The sequence below is a fragment of the Fulmarus glacialis genome, unplaced genomic scaffold (assembly GCF_000690835.1).
Source record: "Fulmarus glacialis isolate BGI_N327 unplaced genomic scaffold, ASM69083v1 scaffold3796, whole genome shotgun sequence".
NCBI lineage: Eukaryota > Metazoa > Chordata > Aves > Procellariiformes > Procellariidae > Fulmarus > Fulmarus glacialis.
This window is the reverse complement of record NW_009217324.1, coordinates 73,187-88,744: the sequence shown is the minus strand read 5'-3', so window position 1 is coordinate 88,744 and position 15,558 is coordinate 73,187. Positions and strand designations below refer to the sequence as shown.

The 15,558-nt window shown below is 47.0% G+C and overlaps 1 protein-coding gene across 1 annotated transcript in view; it reads left to right on the top strand.

Moving 5' to 3' along the window:
- Positions 1–2,680: 2,680 nt before the first annotated feature.
- Positions 2,681–15,558, top strand: part of HPSE2 (heparanase 2 (inactive)) — a gene marked incomplete at both ends in the record, with an annotated part of 85,362 nt that continues 72,484 nt past the window's right edge. The window contains one exon of the mRNA XM_009579609.1: positions 2,681–2,842. Coding sequence (XP_009577904.1) covers positions 2,681–2,842 — 162 coding nt within the window. The remainder of the gene's footprint in view (positions 2,843–15,558) is intronic.

The following is a 15,558-nucleotide window of genomic DNA, read 5'->3' as shown; positions in this document are numbered from 1 at the left end:
CAGAAGAGTGGTGCAGAGGTGCCCTTCCCTCCTCTTCTGCACCGAGTACAGCCTGGTGGAGTCTGGATGACCAGGCACTGAGTTCTTTGGGGAACTCCATATCCCAGACATCTGCCCACTGGTTAAGCTGGAGCTATAATGAATGTGGGTCCGCCTCCATTTTTAGGTCTTGGATAAGTTTCTTGGGTCCTTCATCAATCTGAGAAGCCAGGACCTTGCACACCTTGCCTCTGCTTCCTGAATGTCTGCAGTGGCAGCTCTCTGAGAACCCCATCAAGACGACTGCCAGAGTGTGCCTTGCACACCTTCTCCCAGACCTAAACATCTAAGGAAACACCAGGGATTTGTCTGAATGTGACTTGACTTCCTTGTGCTAATCCCTGTCACAGCAGCTCATCACCTAAGCACAGGACTCCAAACACTGCTCCTGCCCCTCGTTCCCAGGTCTGGTCCCCTGGGCCTGCCCTTTGTCCCTAGAACCCTGCTGACAGTGCACACAGGGCCATCCCTTGCCCATCCGTGTGTTTGTTGTGACCTGTGGTCCCCGAAGATGGAGGAAGGGGTGTTGCACAGACCAGCTGCCACGTCCCCTTGCACTCTCCAAGGTGCTGTCCTGGCTCCTGACCCTGGTCCCAGGCCAGTGGTTCCTCCACATGGATCCACATTGGCCCTGGTTTGGGTTTTAGGAGCCCTCCATCCCCTTCAGGAAACAAACTTGTTTTGACCCAGCCTGGACTCCCTTGCAGCAGTTTGAAGAGAATTGTAGACAGTGTACTGACCATCTAGTCTCAAACCTGTCTGCCTCTCAGTCTTCTCCTCCTTCAGGGCCTCCTTGATGTGTTTTGTTCCATTTTGTCTTGGGGGTGGGGGGTGGACAACTGTTGCATTCAGTTCTGTAGAAAAGGAAATCCATCACCCAGGAAGGTGAATGACTATTCATGAGCTCCAGGTGACACCAGTGGCTGTAGTAATAGCCTTTCTGGTGGCGGAGAGTGATAAGGTTGTGTTTCTCAATCTTCAGTTCTCCAAATATCTCATACAACAGGGGTTCAGGATTGCATCATTCACTAGTTGGGCAGAGTTTGCATAGGCCCAAATCATACTCAGTGTCTACCTAAGAGGTTGTGCATCAAAAGCACATGGTTGGGGGGTGTGTGCTCATTATCTGCAGAGGAACATTATTCCTTCCTCTTGCTCCATCTCATCTCTCCTCATTAAAGCCCCTGTGCTGGATGTGGAAATACTGAGCCATATTTTCATGCTAGCTGGATACTTCCCTATCTCCACTCCTGAGCATGCTAGCTGCGGGTGGAGAAGAGAACTCATGTCCCTGACTGCAGAACACATTATAATGTCATAATGCTTTTATGACATTACTGTTCTGCGCAGTCTTTTTTAGGCAGGCTTTAAAGAAGCTGTGTCAATCCCAAACTATGCAGTAAAGAGACAGAGTACAGCCTCGGCAAGACAAACGTAGTGACTCTAGGATAAGGGTCAGAGACAGGAAGATAATGCTGTCCACCCCACCTTTGAAGGGGGTTCCCTGCCAGCCCAAGACATACCAGAGCTTTGAACCTGAGATTTGACACCTTGAAAGACAGGAGCAGGACTATTGGAAACAACTTTGGTGTTCCTTGATCTGCGTAACAATAATGGAGCTGGAGAGTATATCTGGAGCAAGACGTGACTCTTTTCTGACAATAAGCCCCTTCAGAAACTTCTAGCTAGATGGGAGTTAAACCAAGCAAAGTGCAACCCTGTGATGCAAAGGGTGACCTCATGCAATGTGGTGGAAGAACTCCAACTTCCATCCTTATCAGTGCTGGCTGCCTAAGGTTTTGTAAGAATTAGGCACAGCATATGGTGCCTGTGGATCTGAGCACGTTACAGAGTTTATTAAACTCAGAAAGGGACCTTGCAAGGGCTAGTTTGCACCACTCCCCTCCTGTTTAGACTGGACACATCTTACTTGATTCTTGTTCTGCCCTGCTACCCCCATCTTTCCATTTCCCCAGCAGTTGAGTTGTTTTAGGAGAGTGAATATCATATTCTTATTTCACAATATGACTTATAAAATGCTCATACGAAGAGAAAACAATTGATAAATAACCCTCCTGCCTCCTGAATTGAACATCAGGAGTTAGAAGGGTTCAGAGATCTGTTCAAAGAGTCATAAGCCATGCTGACCTAACTGTAGCTGTGGTACCTGCAGTGAGGATAAACAAGGGAAGAACAAGCCTTCTTCGTCACCTCTTTGACAGGCAAGGGTAAATGGAAGCCAGGGGTCACCAGAATAGGATTTAGTTTTTTCTCATTATTTAGAGTCACACACCAGTAAGAGGGTCATAATATAAACGTTGGGAGACTGTTGCACTTTCCTGCAGGGGAGGGGTCATTATTGTAAGAGATCAGCTGCTAGGCAAGTGAAGGATGGAAGGGGTGGTAGGTTGTGTTAGCATAATGAAGTCAATGACTTGAGCTTTCTGTGGGAGAAAAGGAGACTTGAGCAGAGGAGGTTCATCGGATAGGCGGATTCCAGGGGTTTGGACCCTTTTTTTGGGTTGTTTGTGCTGCGTGATGGTTGTGTGGCTGTCATGTTGGCTGGTTCTGATCCAAGCGTCTGGTGAAAATGAAAGCTGAGGTTTGGCCATCTCCCTTTTTTCTTTCCCTTTTGCTGTAGACATTGTTCGCAGCGACATTGCCCTGGATAAGCAGAAAGGCTGTAAGATCGCCCAGCATCCTGACATAATGTTGGAGCTACAGAGGGAAAAGGCAGCTCAGATGCACTTGGTTTTGTTAAAGGAGCAGTTTTCAAACACATACAGCAACCTCACATTAACAGGTAAGGCTGCAAGACCAGCTCTGGAGCTAGGAACTGGGGCTAGTTCTTGCTAACTCACAGGTGTGTTAAAACCCTCGGGTGCTTCACCTCTGTATAAATCAGCATCTCTCTGGCTGCCTCTGTTTCCTACCAAGATTACTGGGTGCTGGGAGGGAAAGGACCTGCAGGAACTCGTGGTGGACTCATAAGGCCTCTGCGGCTGGTGCCCGTGCAGACACTCCAGATTTGGTGCCCCTGGACAGAACGTTTTCTGCAGTCTGACCTAAGCAGAATGCCACAGCACGTGAAGTGCTGGAGAAATCTCCCTGCTAACTGTTCACGTCGATGGGGCTGCAGCAATTACTAAATTTGGAGTCCTTTAAGCTGCAGCTGATTTTTTTTCTTTCCAGAGCATGCACTTTGTGTGAACCCAGTAAATATTAAAGAGCAAATATAAAGGGATAATGGCCCAGACAGAGATGAGAGGATACTCTTTTTCTGGCAACTGTTTGTATTATCCAGGGAACAGAATCTCAAAGGATGGAGGAGACTGCCACATTTTGGATACACATTTAATGGTGCTTGTAAAGGACTGATGTCTTCAGGCAGTGAGTGGGCAGAAGGATGGGATCCCAGCAGCCAGCAGTGTCCTTTCATAGCTGTTCTCCTTATCACTACAGCTGGATGAGCCACAGACGATGGGAAGGAGGAAGAGACTAATAAATCAAACAAGATCCCCTTCTCCTCTTGCCGGGTCCCTTTCCTGTGAAAGGCAGGGAGGCATCCGATTTTTATGGGAGGGCCCTGTGCTCTGGCTGGGTAGGAGACGGCAAGCCCCATGGTGGCCCTCCCCTGCTGCTGGGCTGGGAGAGGCAAGCGGGTCCCGCGCAACCTCCCCCCCTCTCCTGCTGTCCCCAGTTCAATGTCCAGCCCCTGCCTTTAAGCCAGCACAGGTCTGCGTCCTGGCCAGGGAGAGCAGTGCAGCAGTGAGCTCTGTCTCTCTTGGGGACAGCAGCTGTGCTGGACCTCTCGGGGACCCCACAGAGGTGGGATGGCGATACCAGGGCTGGCAGAGAGCTCAGCCCTGGGGGGCTATGGGCATCGGGGCCACGAGCGTGTCTGAATTGCATCATTCCTGAAAGCCCAGCATTTAAGTGGGATCCTCAGAGCCGTTTCTCATTCTCTGTAACGTAATCCACTTGGCTGTTTATTCCCAGTACAACTGCTGGAATCAACATTGTCAGCTTTTCCCCTGACAACTTGCTTACTTTCCACTAAACAAACTTCCCTCGAGAAGAGAAGCTGCTCTCCCCTATCCTCCTTCCCTCGCTGCTTCAAAAGCTCTCCGGCATTGCTCACATTTTTTACAGAACCTGCAGAGCAGAGGTGCTACCTGGTTATCAGCTCAGCTCTTAGCCTTTCCAAGTATGTTTACAGGATAGTTCAGAAGGTTTGAGCTCTAACTTTCTGGGGGGGAGAGAGCAATTTCACTGGAATATTACCCAAAGAACTATTTTAATGTCCTTTAACTCCCTTTGGATGTGAGCAGAGCAACTTCATAATTGTTATGAAGTTTAATCTTTTATTTCATAGGCATAGTCTGAGAACATGGACTCTAGACAGCTAAGCATAATATTTAACTGGAACTCTACTAACTTGTGTAAATATTTCCCTTCTCCGTGATGGATCTGGTGTTTGGGGTGGGCAGAGGGGGTTGTACATCAGTTGCAGAAGGGCATTCCTTACCTTCAAAATTCAATCAGCCAGAGTTTGCTTGAGGACTTCTTTTTGTTCTGCACAGTGTTTTTGTACAGTGCTGTAGGGAGTCCCCAGATCAGCAGCAAAGTACGTGGGGTGAGGTTCAGGAGCAAGGGTCTAGACCTGGTTTGGGGAGGGATAGTGAAGGACTGAGTTTGCAGGGATGGAGTATCCAGGGGATCCCTGAGAACAGGGTTTCCTCCCTGGAGGTCTGTATCCAGGAGTCACTTGTCCTCATGCAGTGCATGTACTGTGGATGACCCTCAGTATGCAGTGTCCAACCTAAACCGGAGGAATTTTCAACCCCACACCTCTGAGAGGGGCTCCTACTAGTGCTAGTTCCTGCAGCGCTTTGATTATACCAAAGAAACGTAAATGGAGTATCTTGCCCAAAGTCATGCGAGAATAAAGGTGCTTTATGATGGGATGGCTACTCTAGGAGAGCTTGGGAGTAGGAATACCACCATGAGGCATCTTTATTCCTGTGCTATTATGGCTACAACTGTAGTGATTTGGATAAAAAGTCCCCTTCTCTTCCTCCTCCTCCTCCCACATGACATAGTTATATGAGCAACTTTAAAGACTATAGATCAGGTCTCCCACACTGTCTGCAAGTGTGGGCAAGTGATATTGCCATCAAACTTCCATGCAGTATCCTCATGGCTTTAAGAATGAAAGCTCTTAGAGTGCAGGGAGTGTGATTCTGCAGTCCCTGTGGCATCGATATAATTCGGGGGCTTTTTCAAATCTATTCACCAGTTGCACATGGTTCCCAGTGTGCTTCTTATCTCAGCGATCTGGCAGGGTTGTGGTTTTGCTCTGGGATTTAAGCTGCTCCCAGCAGCAGGTACCTCCAAGGTAAGAGGGTGTCTTAAAATGAAATGTGTTTTTTTGTGCTAAGACACAACTGAGACTGAGTGAAACCAGGCAGTCTTTCTGGCTCTCATTCCTCCAGGAACACATGTTAGACTCTGGCTTAGGCCACTTTGGTTCCTCTAAGTACGAGCTTTCCTCAGCTCCTGTCTGCAGGCTTTCTCTTGCATCTTGCATTTGCTTTCTTACGTGATCTTTCTAGGCTTACTCAGCCTGCCTCTCTGAGATGAGTGATAGTCTTTGATCTGTGACAGTACTACTTAAATGCTGTATAACATTTTGAGGTTTATTAATCTTTGCTGCTTCCCCCTTGCTGCTCAGAGATAGGTATCTCGTTTCACAGATCAGCATCTCTGATACTCTCGGGTGAGCCCATGGTAGAGTAGGGGGAGAGTGCACAGCATTGCGTGCTCTTCTCTGGAAACTGGCTCTCTCAGCTCAGCCCGCGGTGGGATAGGGGAGGAGGAGGAGGCATCTTTCACTAGAAACACTTCTCTGCTCCTTCCCAGTTGAGTTAGGTGGAGCAAGCGGCGATTCTTTTATGGCTTGTATCAGCAGGAGTAGAAGTTGCAATCATCACAGCAGGCTCCCCTCATTTGCAGTCCTCAGGAGAAATGTCCAGGTGACAGCAAGGTTGTAAGTAAGATTTTGGAGCCCTGGAGCTGAGGGGTGAATGCACAGCATTGAGCTGGCAGCGGGTGCGTGTGAGGAACTGCCCGGGGCAGTGGAGACACAATGGGCATGTAGGTTTTAGGGAGTGAGATTGTGGAAAGTGGGGCAGCAGCAGGCAGAGCTACGATAGATTAAATCTGAAACCCTCCATCTGTGGTGCCAGTTTGGGCTGGGTTCATGTACTGCATTTGTTTAAGAGATTGGATATCCACAGGTTTCTGCACTGTTATTAAGTAAAGCCTGTTAAGCCTAATAGAAGAGGGAATCGCTCAGGTCAATAGACATACGTGAAAAACTGTCCTCTCCTGTATTAACGTGAAGTGTTAAGCATAACTGAGCTTCCCAAGATACAAGGACGAACCATAAATTTGCTTTCAGGAGTTCCTGTCCTGAGGAAACAAAATAGTGCCCCACTTCTCATTCTGAAGAGTGGAAAAACGTCTCTTCTTTCTGCTCTACCTTCTGCTTGAAGCTACAATGCAGATTATTTTGCTGCATCAAGAGACTGGTAATGACAGCTCCCCAGCCTGTCCTACCACACCACATCTGCACTGAAAAGCTAGTGAGGAGACTGCGGGGTGTGTGGTGGGAGCCCCCCACATTGTTACATCATGTGGCACAGCCTCTCAAGGCAGCGGTTAAGGGAGGAGACCCTCCCTGGGTACATAATGCTCCCAGTTGATCCTCCGTGATCCCATGCTGCTGAGGGTGTTAGCAGAGTCTCTTCCAGCTGCACTGAGAGAGACCTAGGGGATTAAAATCAGGTGGGAGCTGCTAGGAACATTGTTGAGAGCTGTTGAAGAGTGCATTTAACTGTCTGTGTTCAACATTGCAATCAGGTGTTTTACATTGGCATCCCATTACCCCCGTTAAGGTCATTAGGTAACTTAAACTCTGCCATAACATCAGTTGTGAGCTCTTTGTGAGGCTTTCCTTGCACAAGGCCACTTCTGGAGATGTTAGCAACCAGGCAGAGACCCTCTTCATCTGGGGTAAGTGGTATGGGTGTGTGAGGTGGTGGTGATGGAGGGCACATGCCAGCTTTTCCTAAGTAGGGATGCACAATGGCACGAGTGAGAGCAAAGCAAATCTCATGGGAGCAGAAGCGCACGTGTGGCTACTGCAGAGCAATCATGCGTGGGGTGGCACAGTGCAAGGATAAGGGCAGTGTGTCTGTGTGAAGAGCTTGCAAGAGAGAAGCTGCCCTACAAAAATAAGTTTTTCTGAAGACAGTGAAGGCTGCAGTCGCACTCATTCCTTGGCAGGGAATCACACGGCTCAGGTTGAGCACCTGTGACATTTGTGTTTCCTGCACTTGTGAACCTCCCCCGGTGGTTTTGTGCTTCCTGCTGCATGCTGTGGGGTTTGTGAGGTAGTGGTCCTGGAGCAGGACATGTCCACAGGGCCCGTGACCTGTCCTGTGGGGCGCTGGGTCTGGAGGGGGCTGTGGCTCAGAGGCTGCCCTTGCGAGAGATCTGGTCTGTGCAGAGAGCGGGGCACAGGGCTGGCTGTGCTTTTGGTGCCTGTGCTGCAGGGCAGAAAAGCTGCTCTGCTTGTTTTTGCTGGAGTTTTCCCCAGTTACATGGTTTTATCTCCAGTTATAGCTAACTCCATGGGGGTGGAGGGGGGGCCACCTTGTGAGATGGGACCAGGAAGGGTTGTTGAAGAGGTAAGTGGAGCTTCCTTGCCTTTTTGGCACCTTGTTTGGGATCAGCAGCCTAAACGTCCTGTGGTCTGCACAGCAGTGATAGGTATCATAGCTGTTTTACTGGATGCTGCATCGGGGTGGTCCACACTGTGCTTGCTCTCCAGCTCTCCTTCAAGGAGAGTGCTCTCTGGGGCTTTGGAACAGGCCCGTGAGTGGCTTTTGGATCAGGCTGTCTGCCCTTCTGTCCATCGCAGCCTGTTACATTATACATGTTATCCACAGCCTTGTACAAAATAGATCTGAAAAGGACCTCAAGAGGGCATCTTCTAGCCTTTTCCGTGACAAATCAGCTGTACCTGGACTCTGCTTGGGGAAAGGTGCATAAGGAGAGGCATTATCTTCTATGTGACCAGCTGATACTGTTGGAGAAACAGACAAACTCTGGGGGGCTTGAACCCTTTGTCAGGGCTGAAGAAGAAAAAGCAGCGTTCAAACCTAGATACACAGTGAAAATAATTTCCCTGAGTCTGTCTCCTTGATTAGCACAACTGGGGTACTGCTGGAGAAGTCATGGCAGCAAGGGGAAGACAATAATGTCATCAGCTCCTATGGGAAGGAGAGAGTGAGAGAGAATTGCTGTGAAACACTGTGGGGGTTCCTGGGAGGACGGGATGAGAAAAATTATAATATGTCATTAAAACAATATCTGTACCAAGCCCATAGTTAATGACCAGCAGAGCAGCCAGGTCCATTTTGAGGATGGTTTGCAGGTGTCTTCTGAGATCTTGGGATCAGAACTGAGGGGAAGGAGCTGGGAAAAATATACTGAAAAACAATCTCTTGTGATTGAGTATTTTTGTGCCTTTATCAGTTGTTTATATGAACTCATTCTGAAGCAAAGTGGCTGTTTGTTTTTACTACACAGCTTTCTGAGGGCATTTGGTGCGTAGCTGAAATAGAGTGCGTTCCTGGGCATGTCTGTGTAAAGCCAGCAGGTTGTTGGGGCTCAGTGGCTGGGCACTGGTGTTACCCAGGTGGTGGGGACATCATTTTTAACTGATTCAAATGATGTGGCTTTATCCTTGTTCTTAAACCCCCTGTGATGGGAGAGATGTGCCCTCCCTCAGAAATTGGCTCTAGGGCGTAATTATCTATATCATTATGGAGTTACTGTTTTTAAGATCTCTTGCTTCAATATAAGCCCATTATGGCACGTCCTTTCCCCGTGGACATGGAGAGCAGCTTACAGCACTCCTTTCCTCTTTGCAGAAATCTTTTACATATTTGAGGCCTGTTATCATGTTTCCCCAAAGACTTTTGTTCTCTACGCTGAACAACTGCCTTTCTTTCGCTCTTTCCTCATGGCCATGTTATTTTCAAGTTGAATGACACATGCGTGGTTGATTCTGCCTCTTGAGGTCCCTTTCAGCTCTCTTTAAAATTTTTTGTGGTTCTGTGTTTTGTTGGGATCCCTTGGGCTCTCTCCACTTGGTCTGGGCTGTTTTTGAAGTGTGTTGCCTTGAAATGAGCCCAGTGCTGTAGCCGAGGCCTTTCTTGACTAAGAAGAGCAGCAGGGTTATTTCACGTATCTTGTGCGTGACACTCCTGTCTGTATACCCCTTCATAATCATGGATTTTTTTGGTACAGTATTGCTTGTTCATGCCTGCACTTTTGTGTACCGTTTCCCAACCGGCTGTGTGTTCCCTGTGTGGAATTTCATCTAGACTCTAATTTCCTAATTTGCTAATTAAAATGTTATATGAAACTGGAGGTAAAGCCTTGCGAAAGTAAAGGTATATAACATCTGTTGCCTGTATTTCGCATACAAGACCCTTTTGCTCTGTCAAAGAGAAGGCAGGTTGGCTTCACGTGGCAGGGCTATTGCTTCCAGCCCTTCCTTACAGATGGATTGTTTGATGATTTTTCAAAATTTTTCCGGGAATTGAAGTTATGTTGACTGGCCTGCAATTTCCTTGAGTTTTCAACCTGTTGAATATAACCACTATATTTGCCCTTTCCCGGTCTTTTGAAACCTCATTTGTCTTCCAGAAATTCCCAGAGATAGCTGCTGATGGACCTCAGCCTATTTGACAACATCAAACTTCAGTAATCTTCATTCTGCTCATGTGCTACTATGCCTTACACTTCTACCCTGCTGCTTTTAATTGCATTAACTTTGTGGTCTTAGTTGTCCTTTTTCATGAAGTCTGACCCAACAAAAGCATTAAATGTTTCAGCTTTGTCTCCGCAACTCTGCGAGTTGTTGGCTATTGTGAAATTGTATCCCAATTTATACCTCTTTGCTTCCTGAGACAGCTGTGAGCCAAACCCCTGGGATCCCCTGCCTCCTCTTACCCTAATTAGTAGTTTTACAACTCGTTGTGTGCTGACGGCATGTGTGTGTGTGAGAGGTCATGAAGGTGAATCTCTTTTTCAGGTGACACTCTCCAGTCTGTTAACCAACACTTTGGCTTTCTCATTATCTGATTTGGTTATTGCTTTTGTAACTGTGGGGAACGTGGCTTCTTATGATGTGTTCAGTATTTATTAAATTCAATTTACTGTCCAATTTAACTAGCCTCACAAGAGAAGATATTTTATAAATTGTGTATCTTCAAATTGGCAATTATATGTACATTATAATATGTAATGTCATTACCAGAACCAGCCAGTTCTGGGTGCCGTGTAGAGAATAAAGAAAACACATAAACCTAACAGAAAACAGATTTCGGGGGGAGGGGGGAGGGCTGACACGCACTAACAGCTTTGGAAGAGCTTGTGGTGTGTTCAGTGGCATAAACCAATCTATTAACCTTTTCTCCCTGCTCAGGAGGTGATGAACTCTTTGGTCTGTCTCTTCCCACCAATGTAGTTATCAAATGTCTCCTCGTTACTGCTGGTGATCCCTGCTGCGAGCGGTTTCTGTTGAACACTTGGCTCTTTCACTCTGTCCCTCTCTCCTGGTGCTGTTCCTTTGTGCTCATCTGCATCAGCCTGGTGGAGTTTCCGTTTCTCCTTCGCGTGCTGCAAGCCATGGAGGAGTCTGTGATTTACCCTTATCGTACCCCCACACTAAGATAATTTGCATTTGTTCCCTTATCTTGCTGCGTATTTACAAAACACCATCTTTCCTGAACTCCCTTTTCATTTTGCATGAAATCTCACTTGCCAACCCTGAGTTTACTAAAGCCTCTGTCCTTACACTGCACTGCTTTTACCCTGCTGCTACTTCCCCTTCTATTCCTAATGAGCACAAACACTTGTTTCTGGCTTCCTCGCCCATGGTGCTTTCCACCTTTGTGTTTTTTCCCAGTTTTTCCCTGCTGATGGGAATCAAACCTCAAGGAGCCTCCTTCCTACTTTTGTTCCTGTCTCTCCTTTCACAATTTTTTTTCTTGGTGCATTCCAGGAACTTGATGCAAGGCTGTGTCTGATGTCTTCCTTTCCCAGCAAATGTGTGGGCAGTTAAAAGTCCCTAATTACCAGTGGGTTCTGTGTTTCAGATGCTCCCAATAAGCCTGTGCTTCTGATCTCCCTGATTTTGTAGCCTAAAGCAGACTCCCAGTGTGCCACTGTCTGGGCTTCTTCCACTCTTACGTTACACAGAGGTTTTTATACCTGCCCTTTGTACTACTGAATGTCACCCCCTGCTTTTATGCTGGGCCCCGAAATCATCCAGACCTTCTCGTGTGATGTTTCTCATCCTCTGCTGTGCTGATGGTAGATTTTCCTCTTTGTCAGCATCGTGCTTAACTTTGACTTTCAACCCCTGGAGTTTACTTTGCCTCTCACCATCAGGTTAGAAACCCCCTCTCCCCCCGTGCTAAGGTAACGCCTGTGAGCAGCAGTTGAATTTTGTGGATTTTCCCCTTTCATAAGCTGAATAGATTTGGCTCCTTCAGCTTCACTTCACCAAAGTCCCTTCATAGTTCCTCCTTTGTCCTGTGGCCACGCAGGACAGACTTTTCCATCCTGGAGATACGAGCTCTGTATTGTTTTCCCGTACGTGTATTCTCTTGCGCTTGGCTGAATTAAAGCACGCTTGGTTGGACGGTGGCCATTTAGCCATACAAATTGGATCGCAGGGTAAACGGGGGCTGTTTTGTTCGTTATTTACTAACCTACGTTTGTGCTATCTGCAAGCTGCCTCTAAGGATCTTATATTTATCTAAATGATTGGTAAAAACACTGCATCCTGTGGGATGGGAAGTAGGTGATGGATACATTTTTGTCTCATTAGCGACTTCTGTCCATCTAGTTATGCCAAATTATTTCTCTTAAAGCAAGTTCTTAAATCAAGCTGTAACATCAGTTAGACAGGACTTGATTCTGTAGAACATATGTTAGCTGGTAATTAGTTGAGACATGAATATAATTAATTATCGGTAGATTCTCATATTGGCTTTTAATTACTTTGTCTAGGTCTGCTGTCAGGCTGACGGGCTGTTGCTCCCTAGGTCAGCTAGTCCTGCCTAAGCACCGGTATGGGATTAGGGGTCTCCTATCCTTCTAGAATTACTTGGCATTCCAAGATTTATTAAAAATTAGCATCGGCAGGTCAGAGATCTCCTTAGCACACTCAGAGGTGCAAATTATCCAGGGTGGGTGATTTACCACTGTTTATCTAAAGCAGATGTTATCTAATACATCTCTTGGTCATTAGTAAACTGTGAAGTACATCATCGTCTTATGATGAGTTCATCATCATATCTTTTTCCCAAATACAGAGCGCATATATATATTTTTGTAATTACATTGGTAATTTTACCGTGTGCACAAAATAATGGATTTATGTCTCTGTTCACATTTCCCTTCTTCCTCTATATTTAAATTCCCACTATTAACTCGCAAGGCATGGATTTTTCCATTGTGTTTTTTAAATACTTTATTAATTTTGTACACTTTGTAATTTGCAGTTGGTTGCTGTTTCTTTAGCTTTACAATCATGGCTTATATTGTTTTCTGTTATTGCCGTCTATACCGCTGCATAAGGATGGGTTTCCAACCAAAATCCCATTCCATCATGGTGGTGGAATATGCTGATTTTGGCCATCTAAACCACCTAAAAACAAACTAAAAAAACCCCTTTATTCTTTTGGATTCTTTTGTCTAGTATTTTCTTCCCAATAATTTAACTAGACAATTTTGCTTAGCCTGGAGAAGTTGAAGCACCTTGTGTATGTATTTCTGACTGGGATTAGAGTCCCACTAGCTTTTCTCAAATGCAGGCTTTGAGAAGGTGGCTGCCAATGCGGACAGAGCTGGGAACTCCGTGTCTGGTGAGTTGTCTGTGTTTTTAAAAGATTTCCTATTAAATTATGACATAGCAACAACTTTTGCTGCAGTCGGAGGAGTATTGCCAGCTTCAGCGCTCCAGCCACCAGCCTTATGTATCTGCTCCCCGTGAAAAATAACAGGAATGGTTATTTATATGCTGCTGGGAAGCTTGCAGCTGGGAATCGGGGATGTGTGTCTGTGGCGTGCAGGATACATCTCTGACAGACCTGCGCTTTGTGGCTGGGCTAACTCATGGAGAAAACAGAGGAGAGGGGAGAGGCGCAGTTGGTAAGCCTGGCTTGGCGGGGAGCAACGGGGATAATCTCTGCGGCCGGACCCTGGCTCCTGCCTGCACCGCGCTGCTCGGTGGGGGTACTGCCTGCTGGTGGGAACACAGTTTCGTCCCAAGGCTTGTTCTCCAGTTGCTCTCTCTAACCCCTTTTCCATCTGTCTGTTCATTTATTATTTACCACTTTGTCTTGCTCTTTTCTTCGTTAGGTTCCTGATGCTCCTGGCTTGGGAAGGGGCTGTCTTATGGGGAACACGAGGGCAGCAGCAAATCCTGCTGTACTGCTGCTCTGCAAGCCCTCCTTGTCACGGGGACAGGAGCGTGTGGCACGCACAGTTAATTAAATTCTTTAACATTTTTCCAAATTGAGAAAAGGGTCAAAATCCTGGAAATGAGAGGTTCACAGTCCCACATGTAGTCTACGCTCTGCTTTTTCAGAGGCTCGTACTGGGGATGGATACGCTGGGGTGGGAGAGTAACGTGAGAGGCTGTGGAAATGCACGCTTTGTGCAGCTAAAAGCGGTGTGGGGAAGAGGGAGGTTACAAGGTGTTCAAAAGAAATTTTGGATCTCTTTTTGCTTCATTAAGTTTTATATTGGGTTGCTGTGCCAAGAGACACAATCATTGACTTTCTTAAAAAAATGAAAATCTCCATGAATTTAAATACTCTTTTTCCCTCCCCACCCCCCCTCCCCCCAGTTGAAAAGGTGGCAAAAGCAACGGTTTTGTAGGAGAAACTGAAACTGGTTCAAATATAATTCTATTAACTAATTAGGGGAACCCTGGAAATCGGGCTGAGACTCGCAAGCCTTTTTTCTTCTCTTTGCTGGGGCACTCCAAGAGTCGGATCACCTGGGGAAAGCATGTTTAAGAAATACCAGATGGTCTCTGCGATGCTCCAGCTGTGGACAATCACTCCCAGCCAGGCAATCTGCCTTGCTGTCGAAGCCCTCTAAAACTGTGCTGCCCATTTGTCATGCTTCTCCAATTGCAGCGCTCTGGATAGCTTCTTTTTTCCTTGTCTGGCTCTTCCTTTCCAGTTTTTATCACCCACCCCCTCCATGAGCTAATGTAGTAACATCCCTTCATTGGCTATAAATCCATTGAAGAGCCATATATAAAATATTACTTTGTTAGGGAAGATTGGGAAACATCTGTTTTTTACCCGTAAGAGTCAGTCTTTGCTTGTCTCATATGATGATGTGACTATTTATATATTTGTAAAGTAAAAAGAAGGAGAGAAAGATGCAAATCCTAGAAACAATTTGAGTGGAGCCTGTAAATGGAGGAAACTGATTCAGCTCTGAGATTTGTTTGAAGGCTAATGCTTGGGAAGGAGGGGGGGCACAGGCCAAGAAATTGCTTAGATGTCTGACAAAATAACAGTTGTACCAGCTGCAGAAGGTCTTTCTGGAAACCTTTTGGTCTTGTATAACTGTTCCTAGGTGCTCCCTGGCACATACTCACCCAAAAAAGCTGTGCGTCTAAACCATTATGTATAATCTACTACACAGAACAGGAACCTGGGAACAGTGACAGTCCTTAGATCAGTAGAAGACTATAACCATAGGGGTGTGCATGCATAGCAGCAAAAGTATGTACCTATGGAGGCTTTGCATTTAGGTGCGTATGCCAGGGCATGGTGGCTGAGCCTGCTGGCATGAACTGCCTCTCGCCCAACCTGCTCAGCAGAGCTGCCTGCTTTTGCTCACACATATGGCACTTAACCTATGTCTCCATCCCCTTGCAGGACAAGGCCGTTGGTTTCTGTGAGTGTGTGCATGGGGAGGGCTGGCTCTGGGTACCCCAAGGTAGCGGTGGTGCGAGAGCAGGATGCTGGGGGTGTATCGTGCCTGCCGTGGAGCGTGATGTGAGAGCTTGGGGGAATATGGGGTCTCTGGGCATGGGAAAGCTGTCCCAAAGAGCCAGCCAGCCAGGCTTGGGACACTTTGTTCATATTGCTGGCATGAGCTGCGCAGTGAGATGCTCTGTCAGCCATGTTGAGGTTGCAAGGAACAAGTCTGTCTGTGTGAGGAGGGTTCTTGGGAGCAAACAAGGGAGGATGCTGCTTGGGGCGAGCTGGGCGGGCAGGGAGGATGCACCTCCAGAAGGCTGCCTGTGGTGCTGGGTACCTCACCTGCGAGGCAGCTGCTTTGCCGGTCTCTGAGCCCCTCAGCAGGTGAATGTGGAAGAAGCAAAAGGAGATTTTGGTGCGTGCA